The sequence below is a fragment of the Lonchura striata genome, chromosome 7 (genome assembly GCF_050655825.1).
Source record: "Lonchura striata isolate lonStrDom1 chromosome 7, ASM5065582v1, whole genome shotgun sequence".
NCBI lineage: Eukaryota > Metazoa > Chordata > Aves > Passeriformes > Estrildidae > Lonchura > Lonchura striata.
In genome coordinates, this window is record NC_140709.1 from 37,497,213 (window position 1) to 37,518,890 (window position 21,678).

Sequence of the window (21,678 nt, forward strand, 5' to 3'; positions counted from 1 at the left end):
TGACTCCAGAATTCAGACCTTACAGAACATGGTTGCACAGTTACATTCACACAACAATAGATCTCTACAGCTTCAGGCAATCACACAGCAGGTTTTTGTTGCCACGTGGCAGGGTGCTAGACATGCTGCAGCCTTCTTCAAAGTGTCACCTTCAGAAGCTGCTCTGAGTAAGGCCACAAGAACAGCCATTTCAAGTCCGCACACACACATAGCCCAGCAGAGGAAAGACAGGAAGGGTCTGTTTATGATGTATTCCAGCAAAGGTTTATTGCATCCACCTGGCTGAAGGGATCAGGGACAAAGACCTGGCCATGTGCTCTGCACAAGGTTAAGCAGGGGTCAGTGGCCAATGGTCTGAGGGCACAGGGGCAGCACAAAGGGCAGAGCAAAGGGCATTGGCCTACAGGGAAGATGGGGCCGGCCACCAGGGATACCACAACCAACGAGGAAACAGGTAAAGGAAAAAATGCAAGAATTTGGGACACGGGGAAAGGAACTGGGGTGGATCCTGGTGTTGCAAGGCTCCATGGCAGAAGTCTTCTCTTTAAGCCTAGGTGGAGACTCTATTGTATATTCTTCCAAGACAAGGCCCTTGGGATTTCCCAGAAGGGTTTAAAGCATTCCACAGGTTTTATATAGGAAGGGAGTGAACAAAAAGCACAATTTTCACATCCAAGGCAGACAAATGATATGGGAAAAATAATTTCCAGAAAGGAACCTTATCTCAAGAATTTATGATGCAGCTAACTGCCAAGTGAATCAGTGAAAGCCCAGCTCCTTTACTTTTCAGCAGAAAATATTTCCACATGAAAACAAATACCACTGCTATTGTTAGTGCTGGAGCCCCCAGGATGATGTCATGCACAGCATACAGTACAGTTGGGTGATAAAATGCAGGGAGAGAAGAGCAGCAACCTCTCTGAATGTATCATAAGGACATAAAGCCTGCAGAGAGTATCCAAAGAGGGGAATGAAGATGATGAGGGGCCAGGAGGGGAAGCTGTATGAGGAACAGCTGAGGTCAATTGGCTTGTTCAGCTTGGAGAGAGGAGGAGGTCTCAGCATGACTGGCAGCTCTCTCCCAAAGGACAGCTCCAATCTCTGCTCTCTGTGACAGGGACAGCACCTGAGGGAGTGGCTGGAGCTGTGTCAGGGCAGGGTCAGGTGGAATTTTAGGAAAAGGTTTTCCCAGATGGTGCTGGCACACTGACCAGACGCCCTCAGGGAATGGGCACAGCCCCAGGCTGACAGAGCCCAAGGAACATTTGAACAATGCTCTCAGGGATGCATAGGATAGGATTGTTGGGATGTCTGTGCAGGACCAGGGGTTGGACTCCATGATCCTTGCAGGTCCTTTCCTCTGGTGAGTCTATGATTCCATGATTCCTAGGCACTGGGAAGGAAGCTTGATACAATGCTTTGCCATGTAAATAAATGCTATTTGTAGTGCCTTCAGTTGGCTATGCTCTCAGCTATACCAAAAAAAAAAAAAATAAATAAATAGTGACAGAATTCAGCTGCTATTTTAGACAGAAAGAGCCACCTCACCATATCAAGCACTGCTCTGTTTAAAGGTTCCAACAATCTCTTCTCCATTTCCAGCTGCAAACATCAGCAAACACACATTGGAAAAGTCAAATGAATTCCAACATTCCCAGAATACAAATTTTCATGATTGAAACCAAGGAAGGATTGCCCACAAAGCCTTAGAAACAGTTCCTAGATAAATTAATGTCTCTCCCATGCAGGGCTGTAATAGCTGAACTTCTGCACTGCTGAAAGGTTCCGGGTAGAGGGGGAACAAGTCCACAATGTTCCTTTACAGTCTGAAATAGGGATGCAGGGTTGGACCAAAGGCTTTCCTTGGGGGGATGATGCTGAAATCCACTACATTCTGGCACACCAGCATTCCAGACCCCAGCAGGTCTGACAGCCCGTGCAAGGAACAAGCAAGATCCAGCTACTACAGGGCAGAACAGGAAGGGAGATTGATTCATTCAGACATGCAATTAGTGCTTGAAGGAAACCCATGCACAGGTCCCTCCAAGTGAAATGGAAAAGCAAAGGGATTTTGGCAATAGCAGCAGAACTCTTGGAAATAGGAGTGATTTGCAACAGCAGCTTAACAAGGACTAATTGCTGCCACTGGACCTTAGGGCAGATGAGAAGAGTTTGGGTAACACAGGAATCATGTCAGGAGATAAGCAGCCATCTCCAGTTTCACCACAACCTTGCAACAAGCAGAAAGGGCTGTTTGATCAACAAAAATAAAAATTGCAAGAAAATCCTGCTGACTCCTGCTGAGACATTGATACTCTGGTGCCTTCATTACCATCTGCTTGGGGGTTGCTGCCAGCTCTGAGCAATTATTCTTCATGAATTGGTACCTGTGTGAGCAACAGAAAGAATTGGTGAGTAGAACTCCCAGCCCACCTCAAGGCTTTGCTTTCATCCTCTCGACATCAGCTTGGGTGACTGGATGCCTTGTCCAGGGGAGGGTGTCCCTGCCCATGGCAGAGGGTGGAACTGGATGAGCTTTAAGGTCCCTTCCAACCCAAACCGCTCTGGGATTCTAGGATTCTTCTGAAGGCACTGCCATCCATCATGAGAGGTCCCTTTCCACAAGCTCCACCATAAACTACTGTCCCTTGTCCCAGGCTGCCCCCCTGTATCTAATTACAACCTGTTTTCCAGCCACATTGCAGCTCCCTTTGATCAGCGCTGGCACTGTTTGAGCAGCACTGGACTAAATGGCCTCCAGAGTTCCACTATTTTACAGCCTATTTTTTAGGCAACTTGGAGTCCAGCACATCCCAGAAGCACCCAGGAACTGGTGATCCTTGTAGATTTTATTAGGTGGTTGCAAGTCATTCATGACTAAAAGGCACTCAGTTCAAGTGAATATCCAGTTCTCCCAGGAAAAGAGTGAGCGGACTGGGGAATGTTTGGCACAGGTTTAAGGTCTCTTGGACGAAACCACTCTGTGGAAGAAAGAGCCAGGCCGTAATGTCCGGGCTGATCAAGTTGTTCCAGATTATCCCATTCAACAGTTACACTTCTTAACCTGCTGTCTCTAAAGGTGACAGTGTTCTCTGCATCAATATTCTGTCTGCTTTTCACATCCCACTGTGGGACCCAAAACAATTCTTTCTTGAAACTGGAGGCAAAAGGACACAAGGCTGATGACCAGACACTCAAACTGGACCTGAGGCTTTGGGTCAGCTCCTCACACTGCAGCTTATTGTACAGGACACAGGAAGGCTACAGCAATCCAGCCTAATGCCCCACTTTGATAGTGGAAAAATAAACCTTACTCCTGCCCTCACTTCTGTCTTTTCTATTTGGATTGCCTGCTCTTCAGAGTTAAAAGATACCAAGGGTAAAGGATCCAGCACAGCAGCTGCTCAATTTCTAGAGGCCCTCCAACAAAAAGACAACTAAAATAACCTTGGGTTAGTCACAGTTATTCAGAGGCACGTGGGCAAAACAAGGTATTTTAAACAGTGCCAAAAATTGATAGAAACCCCAGATGGAAAACTGTATTTTTCATAAAGAAAAACACAAATGAGGAAGAGAAGTTGGGTCTCGTTTCTTCCCCAGTATCAGACAATATGAATACAACCATCAACAATTAATACTAGCTCTTCTTTCAAAGACACACCAATTTAACACCACAAATGCTGGTAATTTTTTCAAGGCAGACAATGGATTTAAAGAGGGCTTACCCTGCTCCAGTAGCTGCTCTTGAATTTCAGTTCCACTTATTTAATTTTACTGGAAATCTCTTTCAGAAGGCCTTTCAAATCAGAGAGCTTAAAAAAAAAAAAAAAAAAAAAGGAGGTTATTTTTGTAAAGTCCATCTAGCTGAAGGAATGCAATGCTAATGAGCAATGAAAGTAACAAGTAATTGCCTCTGCAAGTATTACACCAAATGCAAGAGTGCTCGAGAGGACAGTACCAAGTACAATGTTCATCAGGGCAATTAATGCAGCAAGCCCTGATGCCTCTATTTCAGCGAGTTAACCAGCAGTTACCAGACGAGAAAAGCAAGAGATGGGTATTTATTTTCAGGAGAGAATTAAGGTTAGCAGATCTCCTTTCAGTTTCAAGAGCAGCATCATACTCACTCACCACTTCCCCTTCAGTCTGGAAGCAAGCTATTATTTTGCAATCTAAATGATTTGACAGTAACCAAAAAAACTACTCTGAAGTATATGTGGGTCTTTTCACCTGAGCTTCCCAAAAAGTCTGTGCTTCATACCAAAGCCACTCCCCACTTCAGAGGCCAAACAGATAATTCAGTCAAGCCTCAGAAAATAACCATTGTGAACACACATACCCATTTCAACATCACAGTCATAAAAAATTATTTGTATGGCAATTCTCATAATGTGCTCTCTGGTATATGGGTAGCCTTATATTGCTTAATTACACCATGCCAACACCACCAGAAGCTAAACTTGACAGACACCTTTGGGACGGGGACATGTCAAGTGTGTGACACCCCTTCTTCCCACTGGCGTTTCATGGACCTGTTAGACAGCGGAATGTTGCAGTTTAAGATGGAAATTACTTCTGCTTTAGTCCATCCCACAAGGAATATTGAGAAACACTCCTCCAGTGCTAAGCAAGTGTCTTTGTTTCATTTTCCTGCACATTAGAAAGCTCTTGTGGCTTGGAAGGGATCTCACAGCTCATTTTTGGCGGCTCCAACCCCATCCAGCCTGGCTTTGGATACTTCCAGGGATCCAGGGGCAGCCACAGCTTCTCTGGGTACCCTGTTCCAGGGTGGGCCCACCCTCACAGCCAAGAATTTCTTTCCATTATCCCATCTAATCCTCCTCTCAGTTCAAAACCATTCCCTTCTGTCCTAATCACTACACGCCCTACACACTCCTATCTATGGAATCAAAAGAGCACGGTAAAAAAGCCCAATTAAAATGGGGTCCTGGTGACAGTGACAAAGACTGCACACAACTCTGGGAGGCTCATTTTCCTTGCCATGGCACACCCCCTGCTTTACCAGAGAGAATCACATTTCCCGGAGCAATCTGGGACAGAAGTACCTTTGCATCCAGTTGTCTGAATCGATGCACTATCCTAGAAGCAGAAGGAGAACATGAAGCAATGGGATCAGTCTGGATACCAAGGAAAACTTGGCTAATTACCACACCCCAACTCCCCCCAGTGCTCCATCCTCCCAGGGAGGCAGGGCTGCACGTGACTGGCATCATTTTTAGTACAAGTACATTAACTAACATGCAAATTACTATTAGTAGGATGCTATTACATTTTCCTTCTCAAGACATTTTTGCTTCCAGTACCAAGGAAATGTTTTTGGTATTTGTTTGGCTTCTTACGCAATGCTGTTTGTCTCTGGGTAGTCTTAACCTAAACACTTATTTGTGGATGGCAATGTTCATGCCCACAGATATGGAAGGGTCTGGTTTTTCTTGTCCATTCCTATCAGCTCTCTCTGATTAAGAGAAATATTCAAGCTGCCAGAAGTTAGCAAAGTTAAGCAATCATACAGAGCAGGTTTTGTTCTTGAGCAGTGTTCCGTTTTCTTGTTTTCTTTCAGTTTTTGTTGTTTTTTTTTTTCCTCTTATACTGTTACTCTGAAAACAGTGAGACAGATCCCAAAGATAATGTTTCCACGAGCTGGCAGTCAAAGAAATATCCAAGCGTAAGTCTCCAAAGTTTCAAATACCATGATTCTAAAGACCATCTTCCCCTCCTCAGAGGTCTCCACAACTCATGCTACTAATTACACATCTCCATTTGGATTACTGCTGTGGGAATGTCTGAGATTCCAGGTCCAACAGTAAACATTCTCTGCTAAATGTAAAATCATAGAATTATTTGAGTTGGAAAAGATCGAGTCCAACCAATTCCACCACTAACTCAGGTCCCCAAGTGCCATATCCACACAGCTTTTAAATCCCCACGACGAGATGGGGGTGCCACCACTGCCTTGGGCAGTCTGTTCCAGGGCTGGACAACCCTTTCCATAAAGAACTTTTTCCTAATATCCAGCCTAAACTAATGCTACAGCAAGAGTCAGCTGTGGCACTGCTTCCCATGATAAGATCTCAAAACACCATGGGAAGACTTTTTTTGTCTTCTCTTCAGCAGACAAAAAAGCACCATTTCACTTCAGAAATAAAAAGCACATTTATGCTGAGTTTATTTACTTACTCATTAGTTTGTAAACACCTAGAGCTGCTGAAAATGTGCCTTCACTAGAAATGTTCAAGAGAAAAGTAAGAGAATGAAGACAAAGATAGGCAGGCTTACTCTTCTGATGAATCATTTGCTTTTGTATTGATTTTGACAAGGTAATTTTCCTTCATGACAGCTTCCCATGCCAGGATTTCATTGTCCTCATTTCTTGAGCCTGGGAAATGTATTTGAAAGAAAAATACTTAATTTGTGTTCGAAAGCCAAGGTGCAAAGCGGCTGGGTCAGTGTGTGCATTCAGAGGTTAATGATTCCCTTCTCCACATCCTGAGCACTCACAGCCCCACTGCCCACCTGTGACTCAGCTCTCACAGATGTGACACTAATGCCTTTCACTGAATGCTCCTGGCAACCAGAGTCACTTAAAAACACAAAATACGAGCAAACATAAAACCCAAAACCCACCAAATAAGCAAACACAAAACCAACCCACAACCTTACAAGCTCCAGAAGTCTTTCTGTACTTTTTTTGAGTCTTGGTTAACACAGGTGCCTCTGCTTCAACAGGTACAGGATATTCTAGCAAGATCCCATCTGGGTTTGAGCTTTCCATTTGTTTCTACATTACCCCATATTGGATCATTAGGAGTAACACTTCTAAGGACCATGATATATGATTTTTGATTGAACTGAAACACTCCAAAATGATGAAGAATTGTCTTCTCTAAGAAGCATTTTATGATGGTGCTGTAAATTCCAGAGTTGATACAGAGGAGCCCACTTTGAGGCATCATAGTCTTCCAGGGTAATACTTCAGCATTTTGTCATGTTCCAAAAGGACACAATAAACCACAGGGGTTTAAATAAAAAAATAAAATAAACTGAGACAGAAGAAGCCCCAGGCTGGTGAATGGATGAAGTCCCTTTCTTCCACCCAGTGCTCCTCTGACCTCACAAACCCCTCAGCTGTTCCCCCACAATCCAACAAGCATCCCAACCATTTCCATAAGAGTTAAAGGGGAAGGCAGGATTTTACCACAGTCAATACATCAGTGTGCTTCCTCTGCAGTTCTCAGTTCCTATCATCAGCAAAACCACAACCATTTTCTGGCTCTAATTAACTCTCCCATTCTTTCAGAGCTGTAACATCAACTGTGCATCATTTGAGCAGGAATTTCTGCCACCCAACAGCTTCCCCAGCAAGAAATCCACGCAGCAATTTAGACAGCCAAAATGATTTAGTACTAAACAATTTTATACGCCAAAGAAGGCCCTTCCTCCTAAACTGGTAACAAATCCAGCTTCTGCTCCAGCACAGCACAAAATGCCTGGAATAAGCACAGGATGCCACGTAGGAACTGCAATGCACCTGCTGCAGAGATGACTTTTGGGCAACAAGGAAAAATCCAACTCACAACAAATGGATGGCTCTTTGCTTTCTTTGTTACAGCAGCACTTGAAGCATTTCCTCAGCACCATGAATATGTAGGCAAAGATGACAAAGGGGAAGGGGATGGTCAGGCGACTGCAGTATTCCTGCACCAGGAAAAAGCGTTGGAACTTCCACACCTGGTCATTGTTCTCTTGCACTGATCCAACAGTGTAACTGATGGGAAAGAGAGAACACAACCAGGATGAGTTGGTCACCAAAGAGCTGCATCAGAGCCAACAACAGAGCATTCCTCTACTGTACCAGGGCATGGTTTTATAGTCACAGAATCCCAGAGTAGTTTGGCTTGGGAAGGACCTTAAAGCTCACCCCATTCCATCCCCTGCCATGGGCAGGGACACCTTCTATCATCCCAGGTTGTTCCAAGCCCCATCTAACCTGGCCTTGGACACTGCCAGGGATCCAGGGGCAGCCACAGCTGCTCTGGGCACCCTGTGCCAGGGCCTGCCCACCCTCACAGGGGACAATTCCTTCCCAGTATCCCATCCATCCATGCCCTCTGGCAGTGGAAGCCATTCCCTGTGTCCTGTCCCTCCATGCCTTATCCCCAGTTCCTCTCCAGCTCTCCTGGAGCCGCTTTAGTCCCTGCAAGGGGCTCTGAGCTCTCCCTGGAGCCTTTTTCTCCCCAGGTGAGCACCCTCAGCTCTCCTAGCCTGGCTCCATTCCCTTTGAGAATCTCCTCTGGACTCATTCTGGCAGCTCCATGTCCTTCTGATGTTAGGGGCCCTAGTCATTCTGAAGGTAGTCATTTTTATTAACCAGGAGGTTATTTAGTTTGTTCTCCTCCTTAGAGAGTAATTCGCAAATGGGTGGAATTAAAACAGTAGGAAAAAAAACCCTTGAAGTTACAAATAAACAGGAAAATATATGAATAGGAAGAAAACACTCCATGTATTTTTACTACCTCAGCTCTAACCAGTCTTCTTCTAGCCTAGACACATGAGAACAGGATGCTTCTTCACAAGATATTGTGTCTTATTAACTGAGCAGATAACTGCTTTCTTAGAAAAAAGCCCAAACCTAAAATGAGAACACTTACAAGAAATTTAAAAGCTCCTGAGATTTATAGTAGACGTATTAAGGACACTGCAAGCACAGATCAAACCCACAGCACAAGGCACTGTATGGACCCTGCAAAGCAACAACCACAGGTGCAAGCAGCTCCCAGGCTGCCTGACCTTTCAGTGTGACATTAAGTGGCAGATGGATGCTCCCAAAATGCCTCTGCTCAGAGCCTAATGCACCTTTATGTGAGATAAATGCAAACCTTCACCTGGTGGAGATTCTCTTTTTGTGTAAAAGATAGATGCAACTGGTGAAAACTAGAGGGTTTTTTTACTGGCATAACAGCATAAACCAGAGCATTTACCATCAGGTACTGTTAAAGTAAGTGTTCTAGCAAATATTAAAGGTTTTAGGGTAGAGCTGGCTTACTGCTGTATACTTTCCTTCATTGTTGAAAGGTACTTGCACCCTTCCTAGGGAGTATGAGCATGCTTGTCTCTCCCCAGGCACAGATATGCTTTACCTATCTTGGATGCCTTGCCAAAAATAGTATTTCTGATTTTCTTTAGATTCTAGGTCAGCCTGGGGAAGAGGGGTCAGAGCAGAACCTAAATCTGAGGCATTCTCAACTTATCACTCTCTAGCATCTCATCTCAGGCCAGGAAACACTGGCAGAGTCATTCAGCTGAGAGATGCTCTTGAGCAGCACCAGGAGTCCTGTCAATACTCCTGTTGCCAAAGCAACTTCCTGCCAAGGTACCATCAAATCACAAAAATAAACTTGTGGTCCTCAAGAAGGCTGGTCAGAGGTTTTGAGTACTCTTGTCATGAGTGTAAAGCAGAAAAGGACAAGGGCTGGGAATGGGAACAGAGGCACAACACCAATCCAGCTGCATTCCCAAGTGAGACATGAAGGCAACACACCCCCAAAATCTGATATGAGGAACTTCCCATGATTAAATCAACTCTGTGCCACGGCTTGCAGAGGATGCAACAAAGATTTCTGGGAGAAGCTGAGGAAGACATTCCCTGACCTTGCTGGTCTAGGGGTGATGGCACTTCTCAAGACAAAGTCCTTTTGCATGTCCCAGGGGGATGTGGCCCATTGCCTGTGGTCTAAGTCAGAACAATAAATGGCAGGTCCATCAAATCAGTACCAGACTTATCCTCACCACACAGCAGCTCAGGTTAATAAAACCACAGTGTCCTGAAGAGTGATGATAACTCATTTACTCACTCTGCTGCTCAAGCAAGGTCACTTGTGCAGCAACTCACATTTCGGTAAGGCTCTGACCCAGCATCACCCCCTGTGATGGGTTTGCTGGGGTTTGCACCACACCCACAGTGCAGAGGATGCTTAGAGATGGAGGCAAAGGACAGGCAGCAATCCCTCCCCAGGACACTGCACCAGTTTCCCCCAGGCTGCTGTGACAGATGCAGAGGCGAGGCTTGGCTTCCTGCTGTTTTCCAGCACTCCAGTCTCTTCCCCAGAGCTATGTCAGTGCAGGGATGACCAGGAAGCCACGGCTCCTTCGTTACGTACCCGAACATGGCCACGAGCAGGTTGACCAGGAGGATGTTGGTGGAGAGCATGTAAATGCACACAAGGGGAATGGTGATCCACTCTGGGAAGCGGGGCTGGTTGTTGGCATCCAGCTCCACGCACAAGGGCTTGGACTTGTTCCCAGAAAAAGTGCAGTGGTCGAAGTTGTAGGTGGTACCTCAGAGAGGGGAGAGCAAACAGTGAGCTCCTCGTTCTGCTGGTCCTGCCCTCATCCCTCCATTCCTGCTCCCCGTTAGACTTGGAGGCAGGGGGCAAATGCAATTGGTACAAACAAAACTAGTGATAAAGTCCACAACCTGAGGATTCGAGGTATTGGTAGTAGTCCGGTTGAAATGATAGCTGCTCCTCTTGCAGTGGCTGATGAATTGCAGCTGAAGTGGTGATCTTTAGAAGGGTATAGTTTTCTCTGAAGATCTGGTGGCAGTGCAGCCGGTCCTCCTCTGCGCCGGGGCCGCCTCCGAGCTCCGCCGCCGCCGCCTCACCGCGCTCCAGCCGCTTCTCTGGGAATCTTGCCGAAGGAGCTGCTTCTCTGGGAAATCCCGCAAAGAGAGAGAGCTGCTTCTCTGGGAATCCCGTAAAGAGAGAGAGAGCTGCTTTGTCTCCAAAAAGGTACCACTTTATACAATAAAAGAGTGCTTGGCTTCCCCCTCTGGGTGGAGCATCTCACAATGGGATGATGTTAGGTTTACCAGCCCTGCAAGTGAGTCAGTCAATGGCCCATTAACAAACCATTACCTCTTCGGAGCAAACCATTGTTCTTGGAAGAAATAACAAACCTGCCCAACCTCCAACAGATGGCAAATAGAATACAAGCTTATCTTACAAACCAAGACAGTACTTTAAAATCTAAAACTCTAAACTATGCTCCACTTAGCTGAACATGTCTGCTTTAAAAGATAGATTCACATTCTCAATTCAAGCACCTAAGTTTGGAAGCCTTTTCCAAGGTCTCACATCAAATCCTGTAAATCTGAGGATTCTAAGCCTTCACTTACAGGCCCGAAGATCTGAGAATTCCTTGCATTTCGTTTTCCAACACTGATGGTGTTAGAGAGTGCCCAGGATCTGTTTTATAAGTCAGCTCTGGCAGGAACAAATTGGCTGCCTGAGGGCTGCTTGTGGCCTCTGACACCCAATTGCTCAGGGCTTCCCACTGCCCCAGTCCCTCCGGGTCTCCCCCAGCCCGGCCAACCTGCCCGGCAGCGGTGCTGCAGCCCCACAGGAGCTCCAGAGGAGCTCCACCAAGAGGCACCTCAGAGCCCTCAACCATCCAGCCAGCAACACACGGGCAGGAGGATACGGATGGCGCTTCCTGCCTGGGACAGGGCTTGTGGCCATCTCCAGGCACCGCTCTCGCAGGGATCCCTGCAGCTCTGGCCTTGCCCACCCGCTCTGTGGGCAGCAAAAGGCTTCAGCAGAGCCACCAAAGGCCAAGGGGCTTTTGGCCATTTTCCCTGCAACCCTGCATGCCTGGGCACCTTGCTGAGCACAAGCAAACTTTTCCCCCTTAAGGGCCTCAGGCCCCCTCTGCTTGCTGTGCTACTGAGCACAAGCACCCTTTTCACCCTTTCCTCCCACTTGCCCTGCAGACCCTGTGCAGCAAAGAATAGCTCTTGGGCATCTGCGTATTCTAACACATTCTTTATTTACTCAGGATAAAAAATGGAAGGGAAGAAAATAAATATCTTAGAGAAGAGGAAAATCCCACTGGCTCAGGTGGCCCCAAGAAAGAGAGCTTCCTGAATCAGCTCTCCTCCGAGCTCCAACAGTGCAGACATCCGAGCCCTGACAGACAAGGCCATGTCGTCCATTTCCGGCGCAGCTGATCTTGCATCTTCTGGAAGATGGAGTATCGCCCACACTGTATTGCCTGGAGGACATGCAGTGTTTGAAGTGCCAGCTCTAACACGGCAGTACTGACATCCTCTGTCAGACATTCAAGGGCTGCAAGAGAAAGGAACAGAGCCACGGTCAGATCCCGACTCTGCGGGGAGCCGAGGGGAGTCTCCCGTGCCAGGGCCATCCCAGCCAGCTCTTGCCATGGCCGGGAGGGATCAGGGACCAAGGGGATCAGCCCGAAGCTGCTGGCCACGAATCCCACACGTGTCCCTGAACTCTCTGTGTGCTCTACCTAGGAGAGCAGAGCTCTCCGCAGTCGGGGCAGGGCTTGCAGCTCGCCCCACAGCCCCCGCTGTCAGCCCGCTGCCCTCTCTCACCATTGCAGATCAGCTGGAGCTCTTCTTGCTGTCCCCTCAAGCTCCGCCCGGCCGTCCCTGGGAACACAGAGCCTGTCAGCCCAGCGGCACAGCTCCTGCCAGCGGCGCTGCCAGCCCTGTGCCCACAAGGCCTCCTGGCCCGGCAGGGCTCAGCCCGGGCCCTGGCCGCTCGCTGCCGAACCCAGGGCACGGCTGCCAGAGGCGCCGGGCCCGGGTGGCGCTGCCGGGGCAGCAGGCGGGGCTGGGGCCGAGCTGCGGCGGGGCGGGGAGGGAGCCCGGGCTCGCGGCTCACCCATGAACCTGACGGCCGCCTCTCGCAGGGGCTCCTGTGGGCTCTCCAGGTAGGGCAGGGCCCGGCGCAGGAGCTCGGCCGCGCTGCTGCTGTCCTCTGCCAGCTGGAGAGAGCGGCAGCAGAGAAGGGTTGGCGCGGGCTCAGCCCCTGGGCCGGGCGCTCCCCGCGCCAGCCCCGGCCTCCCCTGCCCGCACTGCCCTGAGGCCCGGCCAGCAGCCGCAGGCGCCGGGCTCTGGAGGGGCAGAGGGCCGGCTGCTGCCCGGGGAGCCGCGGTGCCGCCCCGCAGCCCCGCCGGGCCGCGAATCCATCGGCACCCGGCTGGGCCCGCAGGAGCCTGGAGCAGAGCCCGCGCGGCCTCGGGCTGCAGCAGCGGGCAGGGGCACAGCTGCCAGCCCGCACACCGAGCACCGCGCTCAGGGGCTTCTCCAGGCTGCGGCTGCGGCTTCCCCGCCCTCCTTACCAGGATCTCAATGAACCTCCATAGCTTCTCCTTCTTTACAGATTTTTCAAGATCTCTCCTCTTCAGGAATTTGGCCACACAAAGCAGCGTTTCCCGAGAAGCCTGGAGAAGAGCAGAAACATGGAAATGCCCCGCAGCCAAGGGCCCCCAGGATCAGCGTCTCTGTGCCAGGGCCTGGAGGAGGCTACAGCCCTCCAGGCACCAGGGCAGGAGGCAGCTGAGCCCCCTCCCAGGGGGACAGCAGCAGCCCTTGCGTCCTCACCTTTGCCACCTGCCAATTCTCATCATGGCAGTGGAAGAAGAGTGGGAGCACACTGTGGCACACTTGTGCCTTCAGGTCCTTTCTTCCCTTTTCCAGTGGAAGATTCAGCAATGTTCTCAAGAGCAATATGGAGAGCAGCTGTACCTGGCTATTGTCCTGTGTGAAGAGATGAAAATAAGACCTCAGCATGGGCTGCAAAGGGCTCAGCTGGGCACAGGCCTGAAAATCCACAGGGCACCAAGTGTCCTGGCATCAGCCAGTGGCTGTGGCTGGGGGTACAGAGCCTTACATGGTCAAAGAGAGGCAGGAGGGACTCAGCCAGCTGCAGGACAGTGGGGCTGGGGATCCACATGTCCTTGTCCATGATTATAAAGTTGAGTACCATGACTGTTATCTTAACAATCTCTCCATCTGCATCCTGCAGGAGCTCCACAAGACGTTCAGTCAGGTTCCACATTTTTTTGGTCTGTGTAGAACACAAGTTTGTGAAAGGCAACTCTGCTGCCGCAGGGCCCAGAAGCCAAAGGCCTGTCCCGAAGCACTCGGGCAGCTGAAGCGGGAGGCAGGAGAGCTGGGAGTGGCTGTCCCAGCGGACGAAGCCCTACGCAGCCCAAGCGACAGCGTTCCCCAGCCCCACGCTGCCTGCATGGCTTCAGCTGCTGCCCCCTTCTCACCCTTGAGGGATCGTCAGTGAGCTTGAGAAGGGCCTTGAGTGCCAGGCAACGCTTCTCCCTGCACTCGCTCCACAGGTGCCTTGAGAAGATTTGCTGGACTCTGTCAGCATTGTGTTCACTCAACTCCAGGTGCTCAAGGACCTGAAAGGCACAGGGCAGTGACAGGGGACCCGGCTGGCAGGAGCCCAGAACCGCACAGGGCGGGGCCCAGGCAGCAGCACAGGGCGTGGGCACCGTCCCAGGCAGCTGCGGCTGCGAGAGGGCAGAGAACTGGGAGGCAGCAGAGCCAGGCAGCGCTGGCCAACAGGCTCACCTCCACAATGAAGGCCAGGGCAGGCAGATCCCAGCGTGGCTTCTGTGAGCTGAGCAGCCGGAGCAGATAGTGAAAGATGCGGGAACATGAGGATATGGAGATGCAGGACATCTCCCTGTCAGGAGTAAAAGTCGCTTAATTAAGACTATGAGCCAGGGGAACAGACCTCTCCCCAGAACTAACTCACAGTGGTCTGGTCATTCCCCAGCACACAGAAAGGAGAAATGGGCCATTAGGAAGGTGACTCTTTGTGGGCACCCTGCTCTCCCAACCTTCTCCAGTCTCCTTGGCTGTCCCTCAGTGACAAGGCCCTCTGGCCCCTGACCAAGGGACTGTGAAGGACACCCCAGACACAGAGCACAAATGCCAAGAGCAATGGGAAAGGGGTCCCACCTGGCCAGCAGACCCACAGCATAATGGTGGGTGTCAGCACAGAGCAGCGTGTCCCAGCCACGCTTGCGTTCCATTGACACCACCACATGCTCATACTGCTTTCGGCACAGCAGGGACTTCAGGGTTCTCACTGCAAACCTGAGTGCAGAGCAAAGCCCGGGTCACACTGGGAGCACTGGCTCCTGCCCTGTCCATGTGGCAGGAACAGAAGGACTGGGATGGAGCACCTGTTGGGGCTGGTAGCAAGGCTGTGTTCTTCCTGGCATCCCTTCCAAAAAGTATCAACCGCCTCTGACATCTCTCTGGTACTGAAGAACACTTGGAAGAGCAGATGCACAAATAACTGCGGGAAATGCACCATCACTTTACGTGGGACACTGGGCTCCTGGAGGATCTTCCATATCACCACAGTTCCCTGCAAAGGACAAAGCCCCCCAAGACAGCACTCAGTGCTGAGGTGTCTGTGTGACTGGGACCGAGCGTGGTAGGGAGAGGCCCAGAGAGACACAGGGGGAGCAGCAGGCCTGGTGATCCTGCAGCTGTCCCTAGGCCAGCTTTCAGGCCCTGAGGCAGGGAGATGCAGTGGGGGAAGGAGGATGGAGAGCTGTGGGACAGGCAGCCTTGTGGCCAGCAAAGGCCACTGGCAGAAACTCACAGCCAGGGCAAAGACACCCATTTTGTCCCCATCGGAGGTGCATGTGCTGTGCTCTGGCCAGCGCCCCAGCACATCCAGGAGTATCCGCTGTGCCAGCTCTGCAGTCCTGGGCGTGCACATGATGGTCTTCCACATGGCCATGGCAGCTCTGCAGGGTTAGAGCTCTGTCTCAGGGCATCTCAGACACAGCACCGTGGCCTGGGCGTCTCTAGAGGCCCGGGTTGACTGCCGACTCTGCCTTTGCCCACTGCCCCTCTCCAGCAGCAGCCAGGCAGCCCAGCCCTGTGGGGACAGGCCCCTGTGGGGCAACAAGGGAGCATGACAGCAGGCTCAGGGGTGACACGCCAGGGCTGGGAAAGGGAGCAGCCAGAGGGCCCTGAAACTCTTCTGTTGGTCAGACACCTGGCACAGGCTGTACAGGGCAATGGGTTGTGGTGAGCTGTGAGCCCTCTAGGCAGGTGGGCCCCTTACCTGTCACAGGATGGGGCCACACGCAGGAGTGTCATTACTGTGTCTTTTGGCTGCGCTTCTGTGAGATACAGGAGGGCGTTGTCCAGCCTGTGCTCAGCAGAATCATTGGCCATGAGCCACTGGTGGATGTATCTCACCATGGCAGGGACCTGGAGAAGGCACGGGGAGACTTGGAAAGCTGCCAGAGGGAGCAGTGTTCCCAGTGTCCCCAGAGAAGTGCTTCCCTTCCCACCGCACTGCGATGGCCTCAAAGGCTCACCAGTGGCCTCCTTAGGAGGCCAAGCAATTCCTGGGAGGACCAAACCCTGGCCACAGGCTGCTTACTTGCTTTGGATTGTAAAAACCTTCCTGTACAAGCAAATCCAGCAGGGCAGCACTGGTCTTGGTTTGGAAGATGGGCGAGTATGCTCTGAGCCCAGCACCCCTGGCAATGTTCTCTTCCTGCCGAATTGTCTTGATGAATTTGCAAACGAGCTGAAGGAGAAGGGCAAAAAGCCATGGATGTTACATGGAGTGCTCCACACACGGTGCTCGGTGCTCGGCTGAGCAGTGACAGCAGGCCCAGCCCAGGTGGGGATGGCTTCAGGTACCTTTGCTGTTCTGTGGAAGCGGCCATGGTTGGGTTTCTGTTCTTGTGTCTGGTCCAGGGCTGCATCTGGCAAAGAGCGAGCGCAGCCAGGGCTGAGGGGCTGCAGGAGGGGCTGGAGAACACAGCCCCGCCCTGCGCTGCCGAGGCAGGGACAGCCCCAGGATGCCACAGATGGATGGATCACGGCCACTGTGGGGTGTCTGCCCGGGCCCCTCTTCCGTCCTGTCCATGGGCACGTCCCCAAGGGATGGGATGGGATGGGATGGGGTGGGGTGTGATGGAGCCAAGCTGGCTGAAGGCACCAGCCCTGCGGCCTGGCTCTGCCACTTACCCTCCTGTGGTGGATGGAATGGCACCACCTCTTCAGTCTCCTGTGCTGGGGCAGCTGCAGGGCCGCCTTCTTCCTCCTCTACCCAGGTCAGCTTGGGCACTCTCAGGGCTCCCTGCCCCATGTCACTGACCGGATTTCTGGCTACCCTCAGGAGAGATGCCTTGGAAAAATCTGGGGCACCAAGTCCCACGGTCTGCCCTCAAGGGCACCTGCAGAATTGAAGCCTTGGAAGGCCACAGCTCACCGAGTCCTGTGGTCTGGCCTCAAGGTGAGCTGCAAGAACTATGCCTCAGAAACACTCCGGGTTGGACAGGAATGAGCGCGCTGTGTGGGGGCTCCTCACAGCACCGCTCTGTCCCGTCCTCTCTGGTCGCCTGCTCCGAGCAGAGTGGCGTGCTCTTGCCACTTCCAGCTCCTATGTCAGCACGTGTCACAAAGGGCCCTTGGACACCGGGCTCCGTTCCATGCTGCACCGTGTCACGAAGGGCCCTTGGACACCCAGCTCCATTCCATGCTGCATGTGTCACAAAGGGCCTTGCACACACTGCACCTGCCCTGGGGCCACCCCCTGCCCACTCAAAGTGGCCCAGGTTGGCAGGAATCCCTGGCCCCAAGTGTCTGAGACAGCCCAACAGGATCTTTAGGAAGGGCTCAGACCATCAGCAAACGCTGCCCTGCTCTGCGGGCTCAGGGCAGCAGAAGGAGCCCCCAGGGCTGCCGACGAAGCCGCGCTGGGAAGGGCATGGGACCTTCCATGGAAGCTGCCACGGTCCATGGTCATCCCAAACCCATGGGTGTGGCACACACAAGGAACTGTGGCACAAGGAACTGTGCGCCAGGGCAGGAATGCTGCTCTGAGCCCTGGGGCCTGGGAACGCTGACACCAGCAGCTGTGGCAGAGTCCCTGCCCAAGCAGACCTGCCAGCCCCCGAGCCCTGGCAGGGCTGGTGCCCGTCTCCTGCCCCAGAGACCTGTGCCCCTGGGGGCTTCTGTGCCATAGGAAACCAAACCCACGTGCACTGGGGACTGTGCTCCTTCCTGCAGGGGCTGTTGGCAGGAACACCTGGAGGAACTGCTGGCAATGCTTGGTGTCTGTCAGATGATGTTGCTCTTCTCTAGAATTAATTTTTTTCATAGAAGGGATTAGCAGCAACACAAAAGCTCCAATAGCTAGTGAGATTCACAAGACAGAGATACAATCACGTCTCATTGGACTTTTCTGCACATTTTTAAAGCATTCTGGATTAAAAAAACAGCTGAGTTGAAAGTTTAATGCAGCAGTTTATGTGTCTAGTTGAAGCCAGCAGCTAATACCTGGTGCATTGGAAAAATGAAGAGGCCAGGAATAACTCTCAGAGGAAAAGAAGGTGTTCTGTGTCTCTGAGTGTGGTGCAAGCACCCTAAAGGAGCAGCCAAGGGAAGTGCTGAAAGCAGACCTGCTGTTCTTGTGCATGTTCCATTGCTGTTTCTGTGGGGTCCAGAGCCACCAGGGCAGCAGTGCCTCCGCAGCCCTGCTCCAGGAGACGTGGCCACCCTCCCCATGGTGGCCGCAGCTCTGCGGGCCCAGAGCTCTCTGTCAGGGGGCCTCAGTCACAGCACCTGGCCTGGGCAGCCGCGAGGGCCCGGGCTGGCAGCCAGCCCTGCCTCTGCCCCCTGCCCCTTATTGGCAGCAGCCAGACAACAGCTGTAGGGAAGGATGGATAAATATAATTATTAATAAATAATACAGCCAGGATGAGAACAGTCCTCTCTGCTAGCCGGACAATGCCCCTGCCTACGGATGGGTCCTGGGGTCAAGTGGACTGTTCCATCTCACCCCCCAAAATGTATGGTTCACCCCGCACCTGTAACCCTCCCCTGAAACATCAAGTGCATGTAACCCCATTGGCCCAAGCCTTGTTCCAGCCCACCTTGAAGCCCCCTGATAAGGGGGCTCTGAGGGGCCAGACGCTGTTTTGGAACTTCCCCTCCTCATGGAACTTCCCTCACCCTCTCAAGCCTCGCCACGTGCTGCGTCTGGCAGCTCAAAGCAGGACCTTTCTCCATCCCTAATAAACCTTATACCCCAAGAGCAGCCTTCAGAGATCTCTCGTCTCCATTCATCTAAACCGTCCTGGAGCCGGCAGCGCTCTCTACAAACAGCGCCTGCAGGGCTCCCCTGCCCACCGTGAAGGTGCTGGCACCAAATCCTGGCGCTGGCCCTGGAGGGGCAGAGGGCCGGCTGCTGCCCGGGGAGCCGCGGTGCCGCCCCGCAGCCCCGCCGGGCCGCGGCTCCATCGGCCCCGGCTGGGCCGCAGGAGCCTGGAGCAGAGCCCGCGCGGCTTCTGGGAAGGGAGCAGCATGTGCAGCACGGGCTGGTGCCCCTGGCTGCGGCACTGCACACGGACTGACTCCAGAATTCAGACCTTACAGAACATGGTTGCACAGTTACATTCACACAACAATAGATCTCTACAGCTTCAGGCAATCACACAGCAGGTTTTTGTTGCCACGTGGCAGGGTGCTAGACATGCTGCAGCCTTCTTCAAAGTGTCACCTTCAGAAGCTGCTCTGAGTAAGGCCACAAGAACAGCCATTTCAAGTCCGCACACACACATAGCCCAGCAGAGGAAAGACAGGAAGGGTCTATTTATGATGTATTCCAGCAAAGGTTTATTGCATCCACCTGGCTGAAGGGATCAGGGACAAAGACCTGGCCATGTGCTCTGCACAAGGTTAAGCAGGGGTCAGTGGCCAATGGTCTGAGGGCACAGGGGCAGCACAAAGGGCAGGGCAAAGGGCATTGGCCTACAGGGAAGATGGGGCCGGCCACCAGGGATACCACAACCAACGAGGAAACAGGGAAAGGAAAAAATGCAAGAATTTGGGACACGGGGAAAGGAACTGGAGTGGATCCTGGTGTTGCAAGGCTCCATGGCAGAAGTCTTCTCTTTAAGCCTAGGTGGAGAGTCTATTGTATATTCTTCCAAGACAAGGCCCTTGGGATTTCCCAGAAGGGTTTAAAGCATTCCACAGGTTTTATATAGGAAGGGAGTGAACAAAAAGCACAATTTTCACATCCAAGGCAGACAAATGATATGGGAAAAATAATTTCCAGAAAGGAACCTTATCTCAAGAATTTATGATGCAGCTAACTGCCAAGTGAATCAGTGAAAACCCAGCTCCTTTATTTTTCAGCAGGAAATATTTCCACATGAAAACAAATACCACTGCTATTGTTAGTGCTGGAGCCCCCAGGATGATGTCATGCACAGCATACAGTACAGTTGGGTGATAAAATGCAGGGAGAGAAGAGCAGCAACCTCTCTGAATGTATCATAAGGACATAAAGCCTGCAGAGAGTATCCAAAGAGGGGAATGAAGATGATGAGGGGCCAGGAGGGGAAGCTGTATGAGGAACAGCTGAGGTCAATTGGCTTGTTCAGCTTGGAGAGAGGAGGAGGTCTCAGCATGACTGGCAGCTCTCTCCCAAAGGACAGCTCCAATCTCTGCTCTCTGTGACAGGGACAGCACCTGAGGGAGTGGCTGGAGCTGTGTCAGGGCAGGGTCAGGTGGAATTTTAGGAAAAGGTTTTCCCAGATGGTGCTGGCACACTGACCAGACGCCCTCAGGGAATGGGCACAGCCCCAGGCTGACAGAGCCCAAGGAACATTTGAACAATGCTCTCAGGGATGCATAGGATAGGATTGTTGGGATGTCTGTGCAGGACCAGGGGTTGGACTCCATGATCCTTGCAGGTCCTTTCCTCTGGTGAGTCTATGATTCCATGATTCCTAGACACTGGGAAGGAAGCTTGATACAATGCTTTGCCATGTAAATAAATGCTATTTGTAGTGCTTTCAGTTGGCTATGCTCTCAGCTATACAAAAAAAAAAAAAAAAAAAAAAATAGTGACAGAATTCAGCTGCTATTTTAGACAGAAAGAGCCACCTCACCATATCAAGCACTGCTCTGTTTAAAGGTTCCAACAATCTCTTCTCCATTTCCAGCTGCAAACATCAGCAAACACACATTGGAAAAGTCAAATGAATTCCAACATTCCCAGAATACAAATTTTCATGATTGAAACCAAGGAAGGATTGCCCACAAAGCCTTAGAAACAGTTCCTAGATAAATTAATGTCTCTCCCATGCAGGGCTGTAATAGCTGAACTTCTGCACTGCTGAAAGGTTCCGGGTAGAGGGGGAACAAGTCCACAATGTTCCTTTACAGTCTGAAATAGGGATGCAGGGTTGGACCAAAGGCTTTCCTTGGGGGGATGATGCTGAAATCCACTACATTCTGGCACACCAGCATTCCAGACCCCAGCAGGTCTGACAGCCCGTGCAAGGAACAAGCAAGATCCAGCTACTACAGGGCAGAACAGGAAGGGAGATTGATTCATTCAGACATGCAATTAGTGCTTGAAGGAAACCCATGCACAGGTCCCTCCAAGTGAAATGGAAAAGCAAAGGGATTTTGGCAACAGCAGCAGAACTCTTGGAAATAGGAGTGATTTGCAAAAGCAGCTTAACAAGGACTAATTGCTGCCACTGGACCTTAGGGCAGATGAGAAGATTTTGGGTAACACAGGAATCATGTCAGGAGATAAGCAGCCATCTCCAGTTTCACCACAACCTTGCAACAAGCAGAAAGGGCTGTTTGATCAACAAAAATAAAAATTGCAAGAAAATCCTGCTGACTCCTGCTGAGACATTGATACTCTGGTGCCTCCATTACCATCTGCTTGGGGGGTGGTGCCAGCTCTGAGCAATTATTCTTCATGAATTGGTACCTGTGTGAGCAACAGAAAGAATTGGTGAGTAGAACTCCCAGCCCACCTC

The 21,678-nt window shown here is 51.2% G+C and overlaps 3 protein-coding genes across 15 annotated transcripts in view; all 3 read right to left on the minus strand.

The window, feature by feature from the left end:
• Positions 1–241: 241 nt before the first annotated feature.
• LOC146766965 (transient receptor potential cation channel subfamily M member 8-like) lies at positions 242–10,637 on the minus strand. Of its 3 annotated transcripts, none has more exons than XM_085585525.1 (6): positions 10,179–10,637; positions 7,596–7,786; positions 6,298–6,397; positions 5,067–5,100; positions 3,726–3,812; positions 242–2,387 (listed from the first exon to the last, which is right to left on the minus strand). In XM_085585525.1, the coding sequence occupies exons 1-5, from the start codon at positions 10,226–10,228 to the stop codon at positions 3,762–3,764; spliced, it is 426 nt and encodes a 141-aa protein (XP_085441651.1). In that variant the 5' UTR covers positions 10,229–10,637; the 3' UTR covers positions 242–2,387; positions 3,726–3,761. The 3 variants fall into 3 exon arrangements, with proteins under 3 accessions (XP_085441651.1, XP_085441650.1, XP_085441649.1); XM_085585524.1 differs by having other exon boundaries at positions 242–2,981; XM_085585523.1 differs by having other exon boundaries at positions 242–3,812.
• A 1,184-nt stretch (positions 10,638–11,821) lies between these two features.
• On the minus strand, positions 11,822–13,886 carry LOC146766966 (uncharacterized). Its single transcript, XM_085584735.1, has 4 exons — positions 13,719–13,886; positions 12,708–12,939; positions 12,416–12,472; positions 11,822–12,143 (listed from the first exon to the last, which is right to left on the minus strand). The coding sequence occupies exons 1-4, from the start codon at positions 13,884–13,886 to the stop codon at positions 11,944–11,946; spliced, it is 657 nt and encodes a 218-aa protein (XP_085440861.1). The 3' UTR covers positions 11,822–11,943.
• Positions 13,887–19,483: 5,597 nt separating this feature from the next.
• Positions 19,484–21,678, minus strand: part of LOC144246712 (transient receptor potential cation channel subfamily M member 8) — an 81,617-nt gene continuing 79,422 nt past the window's right edge. For all 11 annotated transcript variants that reach the window (XR_014956835.1, XR_014956834.1, XR_014956833.1 and 8 more), the window contains one exon: positions 19,484–21,629. The gene's annotated coding sequence lies outside the window, so the exon portion shown is untranslated. The remainder of the gene's footprint in view (positions 21,630–21,678) is intronic.